The sequence below is a fragment of the Phalacrocorax aristotelis genome, chromosome 2 (genome assembly GCF_949628215.1).
Source record: "Phalacrocorax aristotelis chromosome 2, bGulAri2.1, whole genome shotgun sequence".
Taxonomy (NCBI): Eukaryota; Metazoa; Chordata; class Aves; order Suliformes; family Phalacrocoracidae; genus Phalacrocorax; species Phalacrocorax aristotelis.
In genome coordinates this window covers 97,499,964-97,517,442 of record NC_134277.1, presented here as the reverse complement: position 1 = coordinate 97,517,442, position 17,479 = coordinate 97,499,964, and the positions used below count along the sequence as shown (strand labels likewise).

Below are 17,479 nucleotides of genomic sequence, written 5' to 3'. Positions count from 1 at the left end.
TCGGTGCTGGGCGCCCCTGACACCGTGACGCATGTCCGGGGCGGATCCCGCTCCCTCCCGCCCTGCCCTCCCTGCGGCCGGCCCCCGGCGGCGCTCTCCACCGCCCTCACCATGCACCGATCACTCCGCGTCTGCCGCCGTCTCGGCTGCTCCGCCGGACTGCTCGCGCGCCCGCCGCCCCCGCGCGACCCCGCCGCCGCCCGCTGTGGCCCGCCGCTGCCGCGCGCCGCCATGGTGAGCACCGGTGACCTCTAACTGCCACTGCCGACTGTTGCCGCCGTGGCCCCTCCCCCTGGGTCCGCCGGCCCCCGCGACCCTCCGGGCGCGCGGTGCCTGATATAATGGCGGCCGCCGGCCGGGCCGCGCCCGGGGTCTTTAATCCGGTGCGTTCCCCCAGGGGGAGGGCGCTGGTCACGGCACCGGGAAGACGTTGCCGCCATCCCCGGTCAAGCTTGCGCCGCCGTTTTCCTCTTCCGTCCGTGGACGGCAGGGCGCGGGGACGGCGGCGGGGCCCAGCTCGGCACCCGCTCGCTCGGCAGCGCTGGGTGGCTGAGGGGATGGGTGCTGGAGGCCTCGGCAGTGCTCGGCGGGGCGGGCGCGGTGTCCGGGGCGAGGGGGCGGATTCCCGTCGTGAGCACGGCCATTAGCTGTCTGAGCGTGGCCAGGAGAGGAGGGAGGCACCAGGCTGGGTAGGCAGGAGAGGTGCTACTGCCGGAGCCGCTGTGGCATGCCTCAGCTTCTTCCGCAGAGGTGTCAGGCCCTTTCTCAGGACTGTTGAAGTGCAAATAAGAAAAAGCTGTATCCTCACAGAAATGGGGTAATCTGGAAAATCTTCGGGGCTGCCAGAAAACTAGGGATCTTTCAGCTGCGAACTGCCTGTGACCTCTAGCAGGTATTCTCCGTTATTGTTTAAGTATAGGTGGTTGACTATCAGGCTGAAGCGTGAGTGGGTCTTGTTTATTGCACGTGGCTCAATGTAGAAACGAAAATGCGATTTGAATAAGGAACTCTGAATCTCAATATTAACAGCTAGGGCACTGCATAGAAACCTTAGTCTCCAGTGCACTTCAGTAAGTTCGCCCCTAAAAACAGGGAGGTAATGTGAGACTCTTGAAAGAATTCCAGTAGAAAGTGGGGTGGTTAGGACTTGATGCTCTTAATAAAATTCACTAGAACATTACTTCCTAATCCGTGATATTGATTAAGGTATCGAAACAGTGTAAAACCCCCGAACTTTCAAATGAGTGAATAAGCTGCATGGTGAATGAAATGCACCTGTATAAGAAAGCCTACTCTGACACAGATTATGGAGCTTACAAACCATTGGCCTGTCAGATAGTTTCCTTCTTTGTCTTCTGTGCCATCATCCAAGCAAAATGTTATAGATCATGGTCTTCATTTACTTGCCAAAGACCTATTGTTTAAGCCTGCAGTCTTACAAGCAACATACATGTTTTCATCTTTGCCTGTTGGAAATATAAACTATCCTGTAAATTAGCATTATTAATTGGCTTTAAGTAACACCAGTAGTTACAGCAAAATGTCCCTCAGTAAATTTGGAAATCAAGCAGCCCTTGAATTGTTACAGGAAAACTTTGTATGCTTTTTATTTCCACAAGGAAAATGTACAAAAATAAATGTACCAATGAGTTTTTAAATTAATAAAAAATTTTTTTGTGGTCTTTGCAGTAATTTTTTTTTTGGCAGCGAGAGTTTGTTTTGGAGCACCTTGTGTAGACACAATCAAATGTGCATGTTGTCCTATTGTATGACTACTGTGTTGCCTTATCTTAGATTTAAATTCCACAAGATGTTCTAAACAGAATTGTGGTCATAATGTTCTTCAGCTGAATGTTGTAAAATATTTGGTTTTGGTTTCTAAAGAGTAGATTTCAGGATTTGTGACTCAATTGATATTACAAAGGCAAAGCGACGCTTAAAAATGGAAACATTCATCTGCTAAAGGAGAGCAGTTGAGCAAAAATTTCATTTTCTGCTGGCCTTTAAAGATGGGTTTTGACATGCTAAAAATGATGGTACTTTGAATTGTAATACTTATATCCAAAAGCTGCTGCATCCTTAAATCAGCATGTAATTTCACGTGAAACATTATTGCAGTGCTTCTGCTATTTTAATACCTCCAGCACGTTATGGTGCAATCACCAGTTCTAGGTCATTAGTTCCCTGCAACAAGGCAAAGGTACAGTTATGTTTACCTAACTGTGTAAACGTTGAACTATGGACTCCAGGGATTTTGGGAGGCAAAGCACACCTTGTCAGGCCCCTTAAAAAAAAAAATAATTTTTTTGTAAAGGTGACGAATAGTGGTTTTGAGCTGAGACTTGCTGTCGCTATGATAGAAACTAGGTGAATACAGGAGTTTGCCTTGGCTTGTGGCAGAGTCGCTGGGTCTCCTTTTGGCTTCTCCTGTGGCCCACAGGTGTGGGAGTACAGGGTTGCCACAAGCAAGCTACTGTTGCATCGATTTACAGCTGGTTCCAAGGGCAGGGAGTGACTGCAGAAACCGCTTTATATATGGGAAATGGGACCTAAAGCTACTCAAGAGGGTGAGTTCCATCTAAGGAGTTGACAAACAGGTTTTTTACATTAAAATTCAGACGGCTGCTACAGTAGTCTGAAGGTAGTGATGAAGTTAGTTTAGTTACTTTAATATGTATGAAAAAAATCACTTTGCTTTTTTACCTAATGTTACTTTTTACTGTTACTTGGCAAATGACGTTCAGCCTAAAGCAGTTTACCCCGTTAACTTCATGGGAGTTTGTGAATGTGTGTAATGTGTAATTGGCTAGGGAAGTAATTTAATAACAGGTTTTATTGTTTAAAGGTACTTGTACGAGGAGGTACTGATCCTATGTATCTTTGTTTCACCATTGTTGACGTTAGAATTATGCAAGTTTGAGGAATCAATTGCACAACTGCTAGCTTTTTTGACTAAAAGGTTACAGGTAGTTTAACTTTTTTATATTGTTTACCACCGACAAGATCAAGAGCTGGGCTTGGAACTGAATTGGTTCTGCGTGTCCAGCGCTAGGAGAAGCCTGACATTGTCTGCTTACACAAGTTGTCTAGAGAGCAAAAGCTGGGGTTTCAGAGCCCGTGCATCAGTGATCTCTACTGTTGGAATATTAGCATGTGCACATGTACAGTAACACCCACAGGCATCCCCATTAAACATTTTTGGTACTAAGATACTAAATAAGTGCTGACTATGTTCTGTTTCTTGTTAGCATGTAAATGAAAGCTAAGTGATTAAAATATGATAAAGAGAATTAAAGAACATAGGAATAGCATACTGGGCCATGCTAAGCTTTGTACTCCTCTGGGGTCAAAGTCTGGGAGAGCATCAGCCAAAACACAAGGTGTGGGGAGCAGGACAGGAAGAGCTAACCCTAGCTGTTTGTGGGCTGGGCTGCAGTTTCTTTTTGGTCACATGCACCGCCTTCTCTGCAAAAGTGCCCTACGAGAGTGGGACTGGTCTCTTTGGTACACGACTGCTGGAGTGCCTGGTGGTGGAGCATCTCCGCCTGGCTGGGGGTGCTGCTTACGACAGTAAAAAGGCTGGAACACTCCCCGCCCCCCCCCCCCGATTACTACCACCTGCAGCTTGCCATCCACGGTGATGCAGACGTGGACAGGCTGGTGCAGAAAGTCAGTGTTGCTGGAGAGGGTGTTATGCCCAACACCCATCTGTGCTCCTGCCCAAGAAGACTGAGACCCACCAAGCAAGGAGCAAGTGAAACAGACCAAGAAAAGAGGGGAACAGTCTGACTTCAGAAGCAGACACTTAGGGAAGAGTAAGAACTGTGCAAATGTATATGATACTTTCTTCCTGCTCTGACCCAGATACCTCATTTTCACATCAGGCAATTTCCTGAGTCTGTGGTTTCTATAATAACCCGGGTTAGATCTTTCTTCTGAGTGCTTATCTCACTTTCCCTGAACTTGTGTGGGCTTCTTGCATCTATAGCATCAGCTGGCAAGGAATTTCATCAGTCTGGTGCTTTTGTGAGGAGCTGCTTCCTTTTGCTGACTTCAGACCTGACTCCTTCTAGCCTAATGCTCTGGTTCCTGTTTCTTGTATTGGAAGAGGCAGTGAGCAGTTAACGCCTATTACCATTCTACTGATGCTTATGTTGACCTCAGTTTTCCTTCAAATCCCAAGTTGTCTCTTTTCTGAATGAAAAAGTCAGTCGTCTTAAGAAAGCTGTTCCCTACCTTTCATCAGCCCTTATTGCCTTTCTTTGGACTGTTTCCGACAACGTGCTTTTTGGGATGAGAGAACCAAATCTGCACAAAGACTTTGAAGTGTAGATGAACCATCATGGCACAGCTTTTTCTTCTTGTTTCCTCTTTTTCTTCTTGTCTTCTTGTATCCTCTGCTTTTCTTAACATTATGATGATTGCAATGATTAAGAATTAAAAAAGACGACTTCTCCTTTCTGAAGACTCTGCAGGAAAGTAATCTCCTCTTCTGGGGAAGAACACTTTTCTCAAAGAGAACTGGGACTTTGGTGACCAAGCTGTGGGGAGAAGAGTAAACTGCTCTTGCTTCCTGTCCAGTCCTATAATCTTTGTAGAGCTGCATGTGAATGTGATCATATAATCACAAATGAACGGGTTGTCTCACAAAAAGTAAAAAATTACTTTTAGTTGGTGTCTGTCACCTAAAATTAATCTACCACTAGCTATGTTAGGTAATAATGCATGCTAGGAGTATACATGATACAGAAATATTGCCTTACATAAATACTGCACAAAATACACCTAGATGCAGTTTTTTTCATGTTGCACAGCTGGGGCAACTGTGTTCCTGGTTTATTAGGCTTAAGAAGATAATTAATTGTCAGTAACTTGGTACTGAATTAGTTGCTCCCTTCCACTATTTTCCTTCTGTCCCATGTGCAGTGTGGTTTTCAAAAAGAGATTGTTACATGTATGTTGCCTGGGTGGATGCCACCTGAATGCTTACCATGCAGGTTCTTCGGTTTTGTTTAACAAAACACCGGTTCTGTAAACTGTAAGATAAGTTACTAATCCTTCGACAAGAAGAAACAGAGTCTTCCGTCAGGATCACACATTTCATACAGTGGGCAGCCGAGGTCTTAAGACTTGTGGTGCTGCCTGTCACCAGTGGGACTGCTAGGCTGCATAATGTTAGTAGTTGTGACTTCCAGTGAGACAGGTGCTCAAACTAGAAAAATGTCTTAACTTTGAAGATATAATTAGAAAAATACATATGACTAGCTGCGTGCCTTTGTTTTGGTTTTTGCCACCTTCTTGCACATTTTTTTCTTAACTGTATCTGCTTTCAAAAAGGTTGTGCTATTTACCAGTGTTTGAAATACCATTTTTTCCTTTTCCATAGTCCACTCAAGAGGCTTTTAGGATAGAATATGATACCTTTGGTGAACTGAAGGTTCCAAGTGACAAATACTATGGTGCCCAGACCGTAAGATCTACAATGAACTTCAAGATTGGAGGTGTTTCAGAAAGAATGCCAGTAAGTAATTTAAAGCTGCTTTCATTTCTTCTCTTCAAGTATGTTTTAGATGTGAGAGTGGAGACCTCCTTCTTAGAGTTTTGCTGGGAATATAAGCAACTTTGAATGCATGGCAAGATATTGTTCTGTGGTAGAAATATTTTTTGTTGCATTTAAAGAAATTGAATGTTGTTTTTGAATAACTTCATTGTGTTGCTTAATTTTTTTTAATAAGCAGGGTGAATAGAAATGTCTTTCATCTGAAGAAGAACGACAGAATGGAATAATTTGTTTGCTAAGTGTTATGCAATTTGTTATTGAAGATGTTCAGTGTAGCATGAGTTGATAGGAAGTTACTTTTTCACGTGTAGCTGCACATAGAGCTTAAGTGTGCACGTGCTTTGTCATGCCCTGGTTTTGAAACATATGTTCTGAAACATATGTCAGTTTGCCCTCAAAAAGGCTGTTTTAGAAATAGAACCAGTTCTCCTTTTCTATTAATTTTAATGCGTGTAATCTTTTTTGATACACAAAGCATACCTGGACTTACAAGGAAAGAATGAGCTGTGTACTGCTTTTTCTGGACTGCTTGGGTAAATGTTACTGTTGATGGGAGCACAGGTCATGTGTTGTGATTGCTCTTTGGTTTGGTTGATGGACTACTGCTGGATTTAAGTTCAGAAGGAGTTTGGTTTAGAACTAGACCTGTGCTATAGGTTCCTAAAACGTCCTTTTGGGGGAAAAAAATTATGTATTTAAATTTAATCTTATGTCTCAGGTTCAAGTTATAAGGGCTTTTGGCATCTTGAAGAGAGCAGCTGCTGAAGTAAATCAAGATTATGGTCTTGACCCAAAGATTGCTAATGCTATTGTAAAGGCGGCCAATGAGGTAGGAACAAACTGTTCAAAATACTAGAACTGTCTTTGTATTTTTGTTAAGCTTTTCACAGGAAGTTTGGAGGCTGGGGGAAGACCCCTTGTATTTCTCAAATTGTTAGAGGAAGGCATTTATTGTTAGTAAATTTTGGTTTTCAGATTGAGAAATCATTTACTTAATATAATGTTTTACTGTTTTACTTCTTTCATTTATAGAAGTCCTAGAATCATAGAATCTTAGAATGGTTTGGGTTGGAAGGGACCTTTAGAGGTCATCTAGTCTACCCCCCCTACAGTAAGCAGGGACATCTTCAACTAGATCAGGATGCTCAGAGCCCTGTCCAGCCTGACCTTGAATGTCTTTAGGGATGGGGTGTCTAACACCTCTCTGGACAACCTGTTTCAGTGTTTCACCAGCCTCATAGTAAAAAATTTTTTTCTTATATCCAGTCTAAATCTACCCTCCTTTAGTTTAAAACCATTACCCCTTGTCCTGTCACAACAGGCCTTGCTAAAGAGGTTGCCCCTATCCTTCCTGTAGGCCCCCTTTAGGTACTGAAAGGCCGCAATAGTCTCCCCGCAGCCTTCTCTTCTCCAGGCTGAACAACCCCAACTCTCTCAGCCTGTCCTTGTAGGAGAGGTGCTCCAGTCCTCGGATCATTTTTGTGGGCCTCCTCTGGACCCGCTCCAACAGTTCAAATACATTTTGATACCTAAGTTATAAAAACAATGTAATTTTTCCCCCTCTATTAAGACAATTCATTACTTGCACAGCATTTAATCTTCCCAGATTAAGAGTATAAAAAAACCTAGGAGGGGAATGGAATCTCAGTTCACTCAGCTAATGTGATGTCTGACATGCCAAGCAAAGCTCTGTTGTTTTGGAAGTCTTCAATATGTTAAGCAATTGCATCTTGGTAATGTTAAGACCATCTGCAGCCTGAATAGTTTCTCTGTTGCTAGTCTATTTCCTCTTCAGACTTAAGCTTACTAGTAAATCTGTGCTTTTTAAGTATCACTTTTATAGCTAAAGAGGACATGATGTGACACACAGAGGCATCTCCTCTTTCTCAGGATAAATGCCACCCAAGTGCAGAGAGTTGTGAATGACCATTATTTGAGGTATGGTAATACCAGATGTGTTGCTTTGTGTAAATCAACAGAGATATATATATATATTTAGAAGCATTGTTTTACAGAGTTTTCTTGTTCTGACTAGCTTCAAAATATTTCAGTATTTGCAGAAGCCTTATCCTCTTTCTACCAGCTGTAGCACTGTAAGTCCCAAGACCCAAGAGCTCTGGAGAACTCCAGAATATATCCAGTCTCTTCTTGTGGTTTTTAGGATTCTCTTAGTTACAAGGAGGATAGAAGTTTTGGTGGTTAAAGGCTACTTAGTTTAGAACCATGGGTTCTGAAAATTGTTTGAGGCTTTTTGTTGTGTATTAAAAACATTCCTGTGGTGATATCCTTTCCCTTACCTCCAAAGTAATTTTCTAATATAACTGAAAAAGAAAGAGATACAGCAAGGAATCAAGTTACTCTTGGAGATAGGAACTCCCTGTATGAGATGGGAAGTATATAAGATCCTTTCCTGAAAAGGATGTATCCTGATAATCTGGAGATAGTTACCTAGCCTCAGAGTTGTGACAACAGATCCTTTCCTTTGCATTCTTAACTTTTCTAAGGCTAATATGCACGGGGGTGATACTTCTGAGCACAGATTTTGATACTATTACAAACACACATTTAGAAGAAATATGCATGTAAGGATCAACAGGCTTCAAAAAATGTAGATCAAATAGGAGAGTTTGTGTACCTGTTGTTCTGTTTTGATTTGAGATAGTAGTTGTCATAGCCTACTTACAGAAGATGTAAGTTGATATAGTCATTTTGGCTGATCGGGACCTCGTTCCCATGGGTAATCAGCAAGTCAATACGTATGAAACTTTAAAAGTCCATGTGATTCTCTTAACTTGTTTATACATGTAACATGTTCAGTTACAGCTGAGGTGCAGTAAAGGCAGTTGCAAGCCCTTTTCAGGCACTTCTCAGCTTAAAGCCATGTAGATCCAGGGCAGTATTAGGGAAAGCATGCCTTACAAGAAGAAGGTGTTTGATACCAGCAACCGTCTGCCAGCATATCGTGTTGATGCAAAATCTAATGTCTATTATCTAAATCTAAATTATTAGATCTAAAATCTAATGTATAAAAGGTCTGGAACTTCCCTGTATGAAATATATTTCTGGAGAAATTTCAGAGTCCAGTCATACAAATATCATGTACTACATGTGCATGACAGATGGCCTTTGGCAAAAACACCTCTTCTGGGGGACTCTCTGCCATAAGGAATGGACTTCTGAATGCCTCCAATTCAAATTGTTTCCAATTGTTGTATAGTTCTGATCACTGTTCATGATGAAACTGTGCAGCTGTTGAGCTTGATTTCCTAGGAGAAAGCAGTGCACCCATGCTGATGAGGAGTTTGTAAACAGATAAGCGCTGTCCGAAAATTGCTGTTTCTGACACCCAAAGGATGGTGAAGACCCAAGGAGACACGCAACACTGGATCAGTACCCTGAAGCACCCTATGTGCTCTGATTGAGAAACTACTTACAGTATTTTCCTTCCCTGGGAGATCTTACGAAGCCGAGCGAATAACTGTGGAAGGGAGAACCAGCATGTACTGCCTCTAGTCCTAACCAAGAAGATTAGAATCCAAATTCCTTTAAAATTTGGGAAGGGGAGGATATTTTTGGACTTAAAAAAATCATCTGCATTGTTTGGGAAACAAGCTATAACCTAAAAGACCTTTTTAAAATCTTTCCTTTCTGTAACTGTAGAACAGGAAATCAAATTATATATTTCTCTGTGATTGAGAATTCAGCATCTTCAAAAAGCATAGCAAAAGTCTTTTGCCCTTTTAATATCTTGTATTATATCATACTCTCTTAATTATTCTGGTACAAATTCACAATTGTTGTATGTAGATTTGCAAATATAATAGAGAACATTGAATTATAGCTATAAAATTCTCAGGTTGATGCTTTTTAATTTTTTTTGTTTCAGCAGAACAACTTTTCTCTCTTTCCTTCCATTATAGGTAGCTGAAGGAAAATTAAATGATCACTTTCCATTGGTGGTGTGGCAGACTGGGTCTGGAACTCAAACCAATATGAATGTCAATGAAGTCATCAGCAATAGAGCTATTGAGATAATGGGGGGCAAACTGGGGAGCAAAAACCCAGTACATCCAAACGATCATGTTAACAAAAGCCAGGTGGTTATACTTGTATTATACTTCTTTTAATGTCATAAGTATTTTGTTTTTGAGTTGTGAATTTTGAAGTCTCTTATAGCTACTGTTTATATTTAAAAAAAAAAAGTTTTGTACAGCTTTGGCAACAATTTTCCAGGTTTTCCAGTTTAAATGAACTGTCAAATGTTGGTCAGTGACAGTATGAGCTTTTTAGATTAAAAATTCTGAACTCATTCATGAGAAATGAATTCACACATGATATAATGAGCAGAGGTGGCCTGGTGACAACCTCTGCTACTGAGACAGTCTTAAGTTAAATATAGATCCAGCTTCTAAAGGTTGGATACTTATAACTATTATCTCCATAATGCGTTACATAAAGCATGTAGACAGGATAATAAAATGTCTGAAGTCCTCTAATGGGTAATTTTTCCCCAAGGATCATGGTAGATCTTTTTATTGTACTTCACTCAATATTTCCTTCAGATTAACTGAAGTTTAGGCCACTGACTTGGTTGTATCCCTTCCTGATCTTTTGTGCTTACTCAGTATCCTGGGAACTACAGATCTAACATTATCAAAGCAACACACAGGTGTTTTGAAGTCACCTACAAGTCCTTTAAAATCATCCATCCCTTTGTTACTCGTCTCATAACTACTATAGTAATTATTTTTCTTTTTTTTTGTCCCAGTGTTGTGAACAATCTACTCAAGTTAACTTTCTGTGGGTATAGTTATAAAAAGTTGATTTTATCAATAAGGTACTGGACTGACATTTGGAAGATTTGATTAGTCCTGCAGATTGGCTTGTGGAACATTCTTTAGTTGCTTACTCTTAGTTTAGTTTCTTCTTGTTTATAAAATACAGAGAATAAAGACATACATGTACATCTTACAGCAACAATGCTGAGAAAAGCTTGTAAATAAATTTCTTGAACTTCCTTCACAGAGTTCAAATGACACTTTCCCAACGGCAATGCATATCGCTGCTGCCCAGGAGGTTAATGAAGTGTTGTTACCTGGACTAAAGAAGCTACAGAATGCACTTGAGGCAAAATCCAAAGAGTTTTCCCAAATCATAAAAATAGGGCGCACTCATACGCAAGATGCTGTTCCACTTACGCTTGGACAGGTAAAAAAAAAAACCAAATTGTGCATTTGTTTGGAAAATTCTTGTAAATATTTTGGAGGAAACGGAGGCAAACTTGAGGATGCCTAAATTAAGTTGATAGTTTAAGCGAAATTGTGGGAAACTGGCTGAATCTGTCAGAGTATTTTCATCTTTATTAGAGTTTGCTGCCTGCTGTAATCTAATAACCACATCATAAATTTTCGTAAATTTTTTCCATGTGTGTTTTACTTCCAACAGTAGTAACATAGAAATTATTTTTAAAAGATGTCCCATTACCAAATAATACAACGTGGTACTGTTGTTACAGCGACACTGGAAGGAGGAAGGTAGTTAGTCTGTAATCTGTAAGTTTATATAAATGAGTTTTTGCTAACACACAAAACTACTAAGGCTTTTGAACAAAAGTCTTTTATATATGATCATATATATATATGATAGCAAATCTTTGTTATTATATTGTCAGGAATGACTTATATTAAATTAATTTGGTAATGAATTAACTGAAACTGAATTGATAAAAATCCATGCAAAATTTGTGGATTTTTTCCAAGAGTGCACAGGTGGGGTTTTTACTAACTAAAATTAAATGAACAAAGCCCAAGATCCGTTCCTCTAATTGTACCTTAAGAACATTAGTTTAATCTGACAGCTGGTTTACCTTGGATTCAGATCCTGCTAAATACACAACTGAGATAAAAGGCAAGAGAAAGATGTATTGTGTATTCTTTGTTATATATGTAGGTTGGTTTTATGTGTAATTGTTTGCAGAGGGACAGCAGTCTTCTAATATATGTAAACTTTCCCTCTTAATGAAAACATGCTAAGATTTAGTGTTTGGGTAAAGTTCAGTGCCTTCAGGTTTTTAAAGAAATTAGTCCAATCATCTTTAAAAAATCCTAGATGCTTATCCTTGGTTGTTGTCTTTGTTCCTTTATTTTGTCCTGCTTTCAAAGGAGTTTAGTGGCTACGTGCAACAAATTAAATACGGCGTGGCTAGGATTGAGTCAGCCATGCCAAGAGTGTATCAGCTGGCAGCAGGCGGGACTGCAGTTGGTACAGGATTAAACACAAGAATTGGCTTTGCTGAGAAAGTTGCTGCTAAAGTGGCTGAACTGACGGGTGAGGAATATTTTGAGTTATCTATAAAGCAGTATATGAAACACACAGTCAAAATCAAACTGTATCTTTCAGTTTCCATACTTCTCATAAGCTCTGGTTGTATTTATATTGTAACATGAAGCTTTCTGTTAATGCTGTATGTTATATGCCTTATACTTAGGATTTTTCATGCAATGTATCTTTATAATTACACTTGGTGCATTGAAAGCAACTGAAATTACTGTGTTTTTTTGAGCAAGGCTTACTGGAGATGGATATAGTTTCAGGCTTCTATTATTAGTCCAGCTATAATGCTTCTGTCTTGATCTTTGCTCCTCTGGCTCTCTTAACCTACAGTGACTTGGTGCAAAAGAAGGGGAAAAAAACCTCTCAAAGCCACTCCTTTTTTTCATGTGAAAGAGTAAAAGTTAGCTGTCTGATTTCTTTGATGCTGTCTTTACAGAGCTTAAAACTTAATTTACAGAGCCACTGAGTTTTTTTATCTGTAAACCAGATCTTCTGTGTCACTGTATCAGTTTTTAAAATGCCCTGAAAATGAATGTGCACGTCTGTCATTTAAATTTGCTGTAAAATCTGAAACTGCTTATCAACAGCATTTTTGTTCTAATGGACCTATTATTCACTGTCTTGTAAAGGGTCAAGAGTTTCTTGTATTATGAGAGGGAAGAATTAACTTGTCATAAGCAACAGCTGCTGAGAAGCAGTACAGGCCTTTGTCTGGTGTTTGAAGAAGCCATTAGTGGTGTTGGGAAGCTCTCCCATCCTAAAACTTGTTAGGTGTACTGTATGGGCAGGCTGTATGAGTTAAAAACAAGTAGGGCAGACTATTGAAGTTCCACATGTCCTTATAGGGGAATTTTATTGGCAAGGGCAAAAATGAAAGTTTGGAATGATCTCTGCAGCTGAGAAGGCAGCTATGCAATTCAGAATCCCATGCAAAGTGGGTGAGATTTGGTGTTTGGCAGTAAATGGAGAACACTAGAAATTATGGGGGTTATGCTGCTCTTGTTTGAACTGGTAATGTAAGCTCAGGCCAGTAGTTTTGTGGGGCAGCAGTCCAGCCCACCGTCAGGCCTTAGTGATGTCCATTACCACTAATAAAATTCTGCTGAGACTTTTCTTCTAGGGCAAAGCCCTGAAGAAGTATTTTTCATTATAGAACTTAGCCTTAAATATCAGGCATTTAATTAATGTAAACAGAGCTGTTGCTTCCATTGCTCCTGTGCTCTTGCTGTTGGCAGCAGTTTCAAGCATCCTCCTAAGTCTGAATCAGCTTTCACGTGCTCTGTCTGGTTTGTTGTTCCCTTCTGGTGCTGATACTTGAATGCATCTCTCTTCTTTAAGTAGCTAATTGCATTGGGATTACTTTTTTATTTATCCCGATGTCTGCACTGTGCTGCGAAAACCTGTTTTCATAAATGGGAGAAAGCATCCTGGCAACTGACAATGTGAAGAATCTAACTTGCTTTAATGGAAGAAATACATAAGCTTGGGCTAACTTGTAAGAGATTCTAGACATTCACAAAGTACTGTGGTGCCAAACAATGTTTAGTGTGCAACACAGTATGAAGGCTTGACATTTGTACCTTTGTTGTGGGCAGATGGGCGAATTTCATATTCTTCTGTATTTTAGTGACACTTATTGTGCCTTTTGTATTGAATTTAGCCTGTTTAAGAAATATATTTGTGAGGAAAGGTCTAGAGAAGAGAGATGATCTTACAGTGTTAGTAATATTTTTTTAATTAAGCTAATTATGTGTTTGACTATCTGTTTTACATCTGCAAAGACGTGCCTCACTGGATTAATGTTTCCTGCCCTCCCTACAGGTTTGCCTTTTGTCACTGCTCCAAATAAGTTTGAAGCTCTTGCAGCTCATGATGCTCTTGTTGAACTCAGCGGAGCTATGAACACGGTGGCATGTAGTCTGATGAAAATAGCTAATGATATTCGTTTCCTGGGTTCTGGACCACGCTCTGGACTAGGAGAGCTCATCCTGCCTGAAAATGAACCAGGAAGCAGCATCATGCCAGGTAGAGAGAAAACATACAGAGAAAAATGCCTGTTTCATTTGTTTAGGACTAACCCTTAACAGAAGTTTACCAGACAAACGTCAGTAAGTCCATGATTCAGCGCTTTCTGTCAGTTTTATATCTTCTGCCATATTTTACCAAAATTTGTGTTCATAAAAATACTTGCTTGCGCAGTTGTTTGTTGGGAAGTATTTGGCGGACAGTAGTATTTGTAACATTTGACTTTATTAATACAAGCATACTTCTCAAAACCTTCTTTCAGAATTGCAAGATCTCTACAGTTTTTCTGTAAAGACTTCATTGTAGCAGTATCACGATGTAAATTAATGTCTGTCTTTACTTCCTAGCATGATTAGTGTTATGCATTCACATTCTTTTCTGCAGTGATCCCAGTGTATGGGAAGATAAGAAGGGAAGGAATAATATTAGTGATCATTCCTTGCCTCTCTCCTAAAAAAAGTGTGTGTATGTGAATATTGTATATCCAAAACTATTCTAAGCATATTCTTCCTGTACGATAAATTATAAAAGAAACAGGTGGTGACCATATCTGGCTCTCAAAAAAGTGGATAGTGAATGTTCTTATTAGGATCATTTCTACTAATTGAAGCAACAGTAAAACTTTCCTGTTAGGAGGCCGCTCTAATTTGCTTGGTTTGGTTTTTTTTTCTCCTGATAAAGTAAAGAGCGTATCCATTTTATTATAAAGTCATTCTAACAAATTGAGCTGACTGAGATTTGGTAATGATTTACCAGAAATGCCTACTTACACAAATAAAGACAGGTTATAATCTCTTGACATTTAAGAACTGAGGTAATTAACACCTGCGTAGCTCACACACATTTTTTCCAGCTGTCAAAGTCTGGATAGATTGCTAAAGCAGCCATACCTGCTTTAAAAATCCTAGCTGAATGACTGGAATAGTACAGTGAATTTAATATCATTTATGGAAATTATTTCTCTTCTGTGGTGCACAGATACCAATAAGTAAGACACGTTACCTCCTACAAAACATTTTCTGTTGAATGTGATTTGCTAAATGAGGGAAGTACTGATTTTTTAAAAATTGTTTTCCTTTTTTTCTCCTTCTTTGGTAACCTTTTTCTCTCCCTTCCACAACCAGGAAAAGTGAACCCTACCCAGTGTGAAGCTGTAACCATGGTGGCGGCCCAAGTTATGGGAAACCATGTTGCTGTTACTGTAGGGGGTAGTAACGGACATTTTGAACTGAATGTTTTTAAGCCCATGATGGTAAGTTCATAAAGTTTTAAATATCTAGGACTTTTAAAGTCTTTGTACAATCACAAAACTGAGGGAAAAAAAGCCCTCATTGAATAATTGGTCAATACAAGCAACAGAGAAGCTGCTAAAAATGTGAGAACAAATTTCATTCTTTCCATGGTAAGTCTGTGTTATTTTGACAGGGAACTGGCAATGTTTTTTACATGAAACTATCTTATGCAGATAAGCTTTAATCTTAAAAATGTATGCTTATCATCAGTCTAAGGAGGCAGGGAGAGGGGAACAGAGACAAAATTTTGTCCAAAACTGAAGAGAATTTGGTATTTTAGCTAAAAATGAGGATTTATTTTTTTTTTTAGCAAATATCTGCTACTGATTTCTGTTACTGCTGAGTACTAAAGGATTACATGCTTTTGGCAAGTGAGTTATGTAAAATTGTAAATGATTAGTCTCAGACTTCAGTATTTATATTAATGCCTGCCTTCTGCAGTGTAAGCAGGACACACCAAGATACGTACTGTGTGAGATGCTGAAGGAATAGTACAGCTGTTAGTGCAGGGATGATAGTTTAAAAAGAATGAAGGTGACTTATGGAAAAGATCCTGATATTAAATTGAAATAAAAACAAAGATTGAGATTTTGTTATTTTGTTAGAAATAACAGGCACAAAGGAAGCAGCATGTCATATGAGTTTTCTACATAGCCTATACTGACTGATGCTTTTTTATTATGGTAGTAAGAAATGATTGAAAAAAATTGAAATCTTATAATAAAATCAGTATTGGTTTCTTCCTTGCTGTGCCTGTTTAGGGGACTCTTTTTTCCCCCCCTCCGTGTGAACAAACTTCTTCTAAGCATATAGCACCTGGCTTTGACAAACAAAACCCAAACCTTCCTATTGAACAGCCAGGAGATGTACCTAGCAGCAGATAAATTGAGTCTCCATTCCCTCCCACACACAAAAAAAGGCACGTTATAGATTGTCAAAGTAGAGGACTAATGACAGACATTAATGTACTTTGTATTTTTAGATGTCTTCTCTTGATCGGTACCCGAGGGGGAAAATGACAACGAATCAAATGCCTTCACGTGTATTTTTTACTCTGTTAATTGTGAACTGTTATAACAAAATGATTATACATGCTGTGGTCTCCTTAATGCAAGAGGAGTTCTGCTATGGACCGCTTCTCACAAATTCCTTTAAATGGCTGAGGCTGAGCTTGCCCTGCACAAGGAGGCGGCTGTACTCCTTTTTTACAAGTAGCCTGTTAAAGAAGTGGATATTGCGGGAGGTGGGGGGCACTGGTTATCACCAAATGTGCCAGACTGTGCAGCCGCTAATGTCTGAACGTAACGGTATTTCTTTCTTTTTTGTTAGATTAAAAATGTTTTAAACTCTGCAAGACTTCTTGGAGATGTGTGTGTTTCTTTCACTGACAACTGTGTCGTCGGAATCCAAGCCAATACAGACAGGATCAACAAACTAATGAGTGAATCTCTGATGTTGGTAACGGCACTTAATCCACATATAGGTAGGTTTAAGGCTCAGAAACTTTTCAAAACATCGTACTGAAATATTTTACGGTAACATTATTTTGCACACTCTATTTGTATTGTCACAATGTTTGGGAAACCAAGTTATGGCTCAGGCCAAAAGTTGGTTTACTTTTAATGTCACCAACTAGTATTACTGGTGAAAAAGCCGCGTCCTCTTTGCAGCAGCTGTGCCAGGTGCCAGTGCGTGGGAATTCTGGTGAGAGTTGACAAAAAAAAAAAAAGAGATTGGGGGAATTTGTGTAGGTGTTGTCCTGATTTGACTGCTAATAATGAGAAGTGAAAGATTGAGAGATTACCTTTTTAAAAGAGAAGGTCACATGTAACTGAGATCTAAACGCATTAAGACCACAATAACAGAATTTACCTTCGCTTCAAGTAAGGAGTTGGCTAAACATCGGGTGCGCATTTACTCTACATTGGATGGTACCCGGTGAGCCAGTTCTCTAAAGGCCTGGTGTCCTCCTTCCTTCTCATCTGTAGTAAACCTTCTGACACTACAGCCAGCCGATTCCTTTGTTCTGTTTCGTTCTAGGGTACGACAAAGCAGCTAAGATCGCCAAAACAGCACACAAGGAAGGGACGACGCTCAAGGAAGCTGCTGTCAAGCTGGGGTTCCTTACCGCAGACCAGTTCGATCAGTGGGTGAAACCCAAAGATATGTTAGGGCCTCAGTAACTTCTTTCTGGGGAAAAAAAGGGTGTCCGCAACAAAAAAATAAAACAAACGCAACCCACTTCCCTCCCTCTTCTGTCCAGACCCGC

At 40.0% G+C, this 17,479-nt stretch overlaps 1 protein-coding gene across 3 annotated transcripts; it reads left to right on the top strand.

Moving 5' to 3' along the window:
* Window positions 1-23: 23 nt before the first annotated feature.
* On the top strand, window positions 24-17,451 carry FH (fumarate hydratase). Of its 3 annotated transcripts, none has more exons than XM_075084428.1 (10): window positions 24-234; window positions 5,387-5,521; window positions 6,279-6,389; window positions 9,481-9,657; window positions 10,586-10,768; window positions 11,722-11,887; window positions 13,715-13,918; window positions 15,043-15,170; window positions 16,540-16,693; window positions 17,251-17,451. In XM_075084428.1, exons 1-10 carry the CDS (start codon window positions 112-114, stop codon window positions 17,391-17,393), a joined length of 1,524 nt encoding a protein of 507 aa, XP_074940529.1. In that variant the 5' UTR covers window positions 24-111; the 3' UTR covers window positions 17,394-17,451. The 3 variants fall into 3 exon arrangements, with proteins under 3 accessions (XP_074940529.1, XP_074940530.1, XP_074940531.1); XM_075084429.1 differs by lacking the exon at window positions 24-234 and adding an exon at window positions 666-892; XM_075084430.1 differs by lacking the exon at window positions 24-234 and adding an exon at window positions 2,442-2,567.
* Window positions 17,452-17,479: the final 28 nt, after the last annotated feature.

What these genes read in the sequence shown, in the direction of transcription:
- FH (XM_075084428.1), top strand. Translation starts at nt 112, where the DNA reads ATGCACCGATCACTCCGCGTCTGCCGCCGTCTCGGCTGCTCCGCCGGA. An exon ending in GTGTTTCAGAAAGAATGCCA is followed by an intron (nt 5,522 to 6,278) that starts GTAAGTAATTTA and finishes CTTATGTCTCAG; the next exon opens with GTTCAAGTTATAAGGGCTTT. An exon ending in AGGAAGCAGCATCATGCCAG is followed by an intron (nt 13,919 to 15,042) that starts GTAGAGAGAAAA and finishes TTCCACAACCAG; the next exon opens with GAAAAGTGAACCCTACCCAG.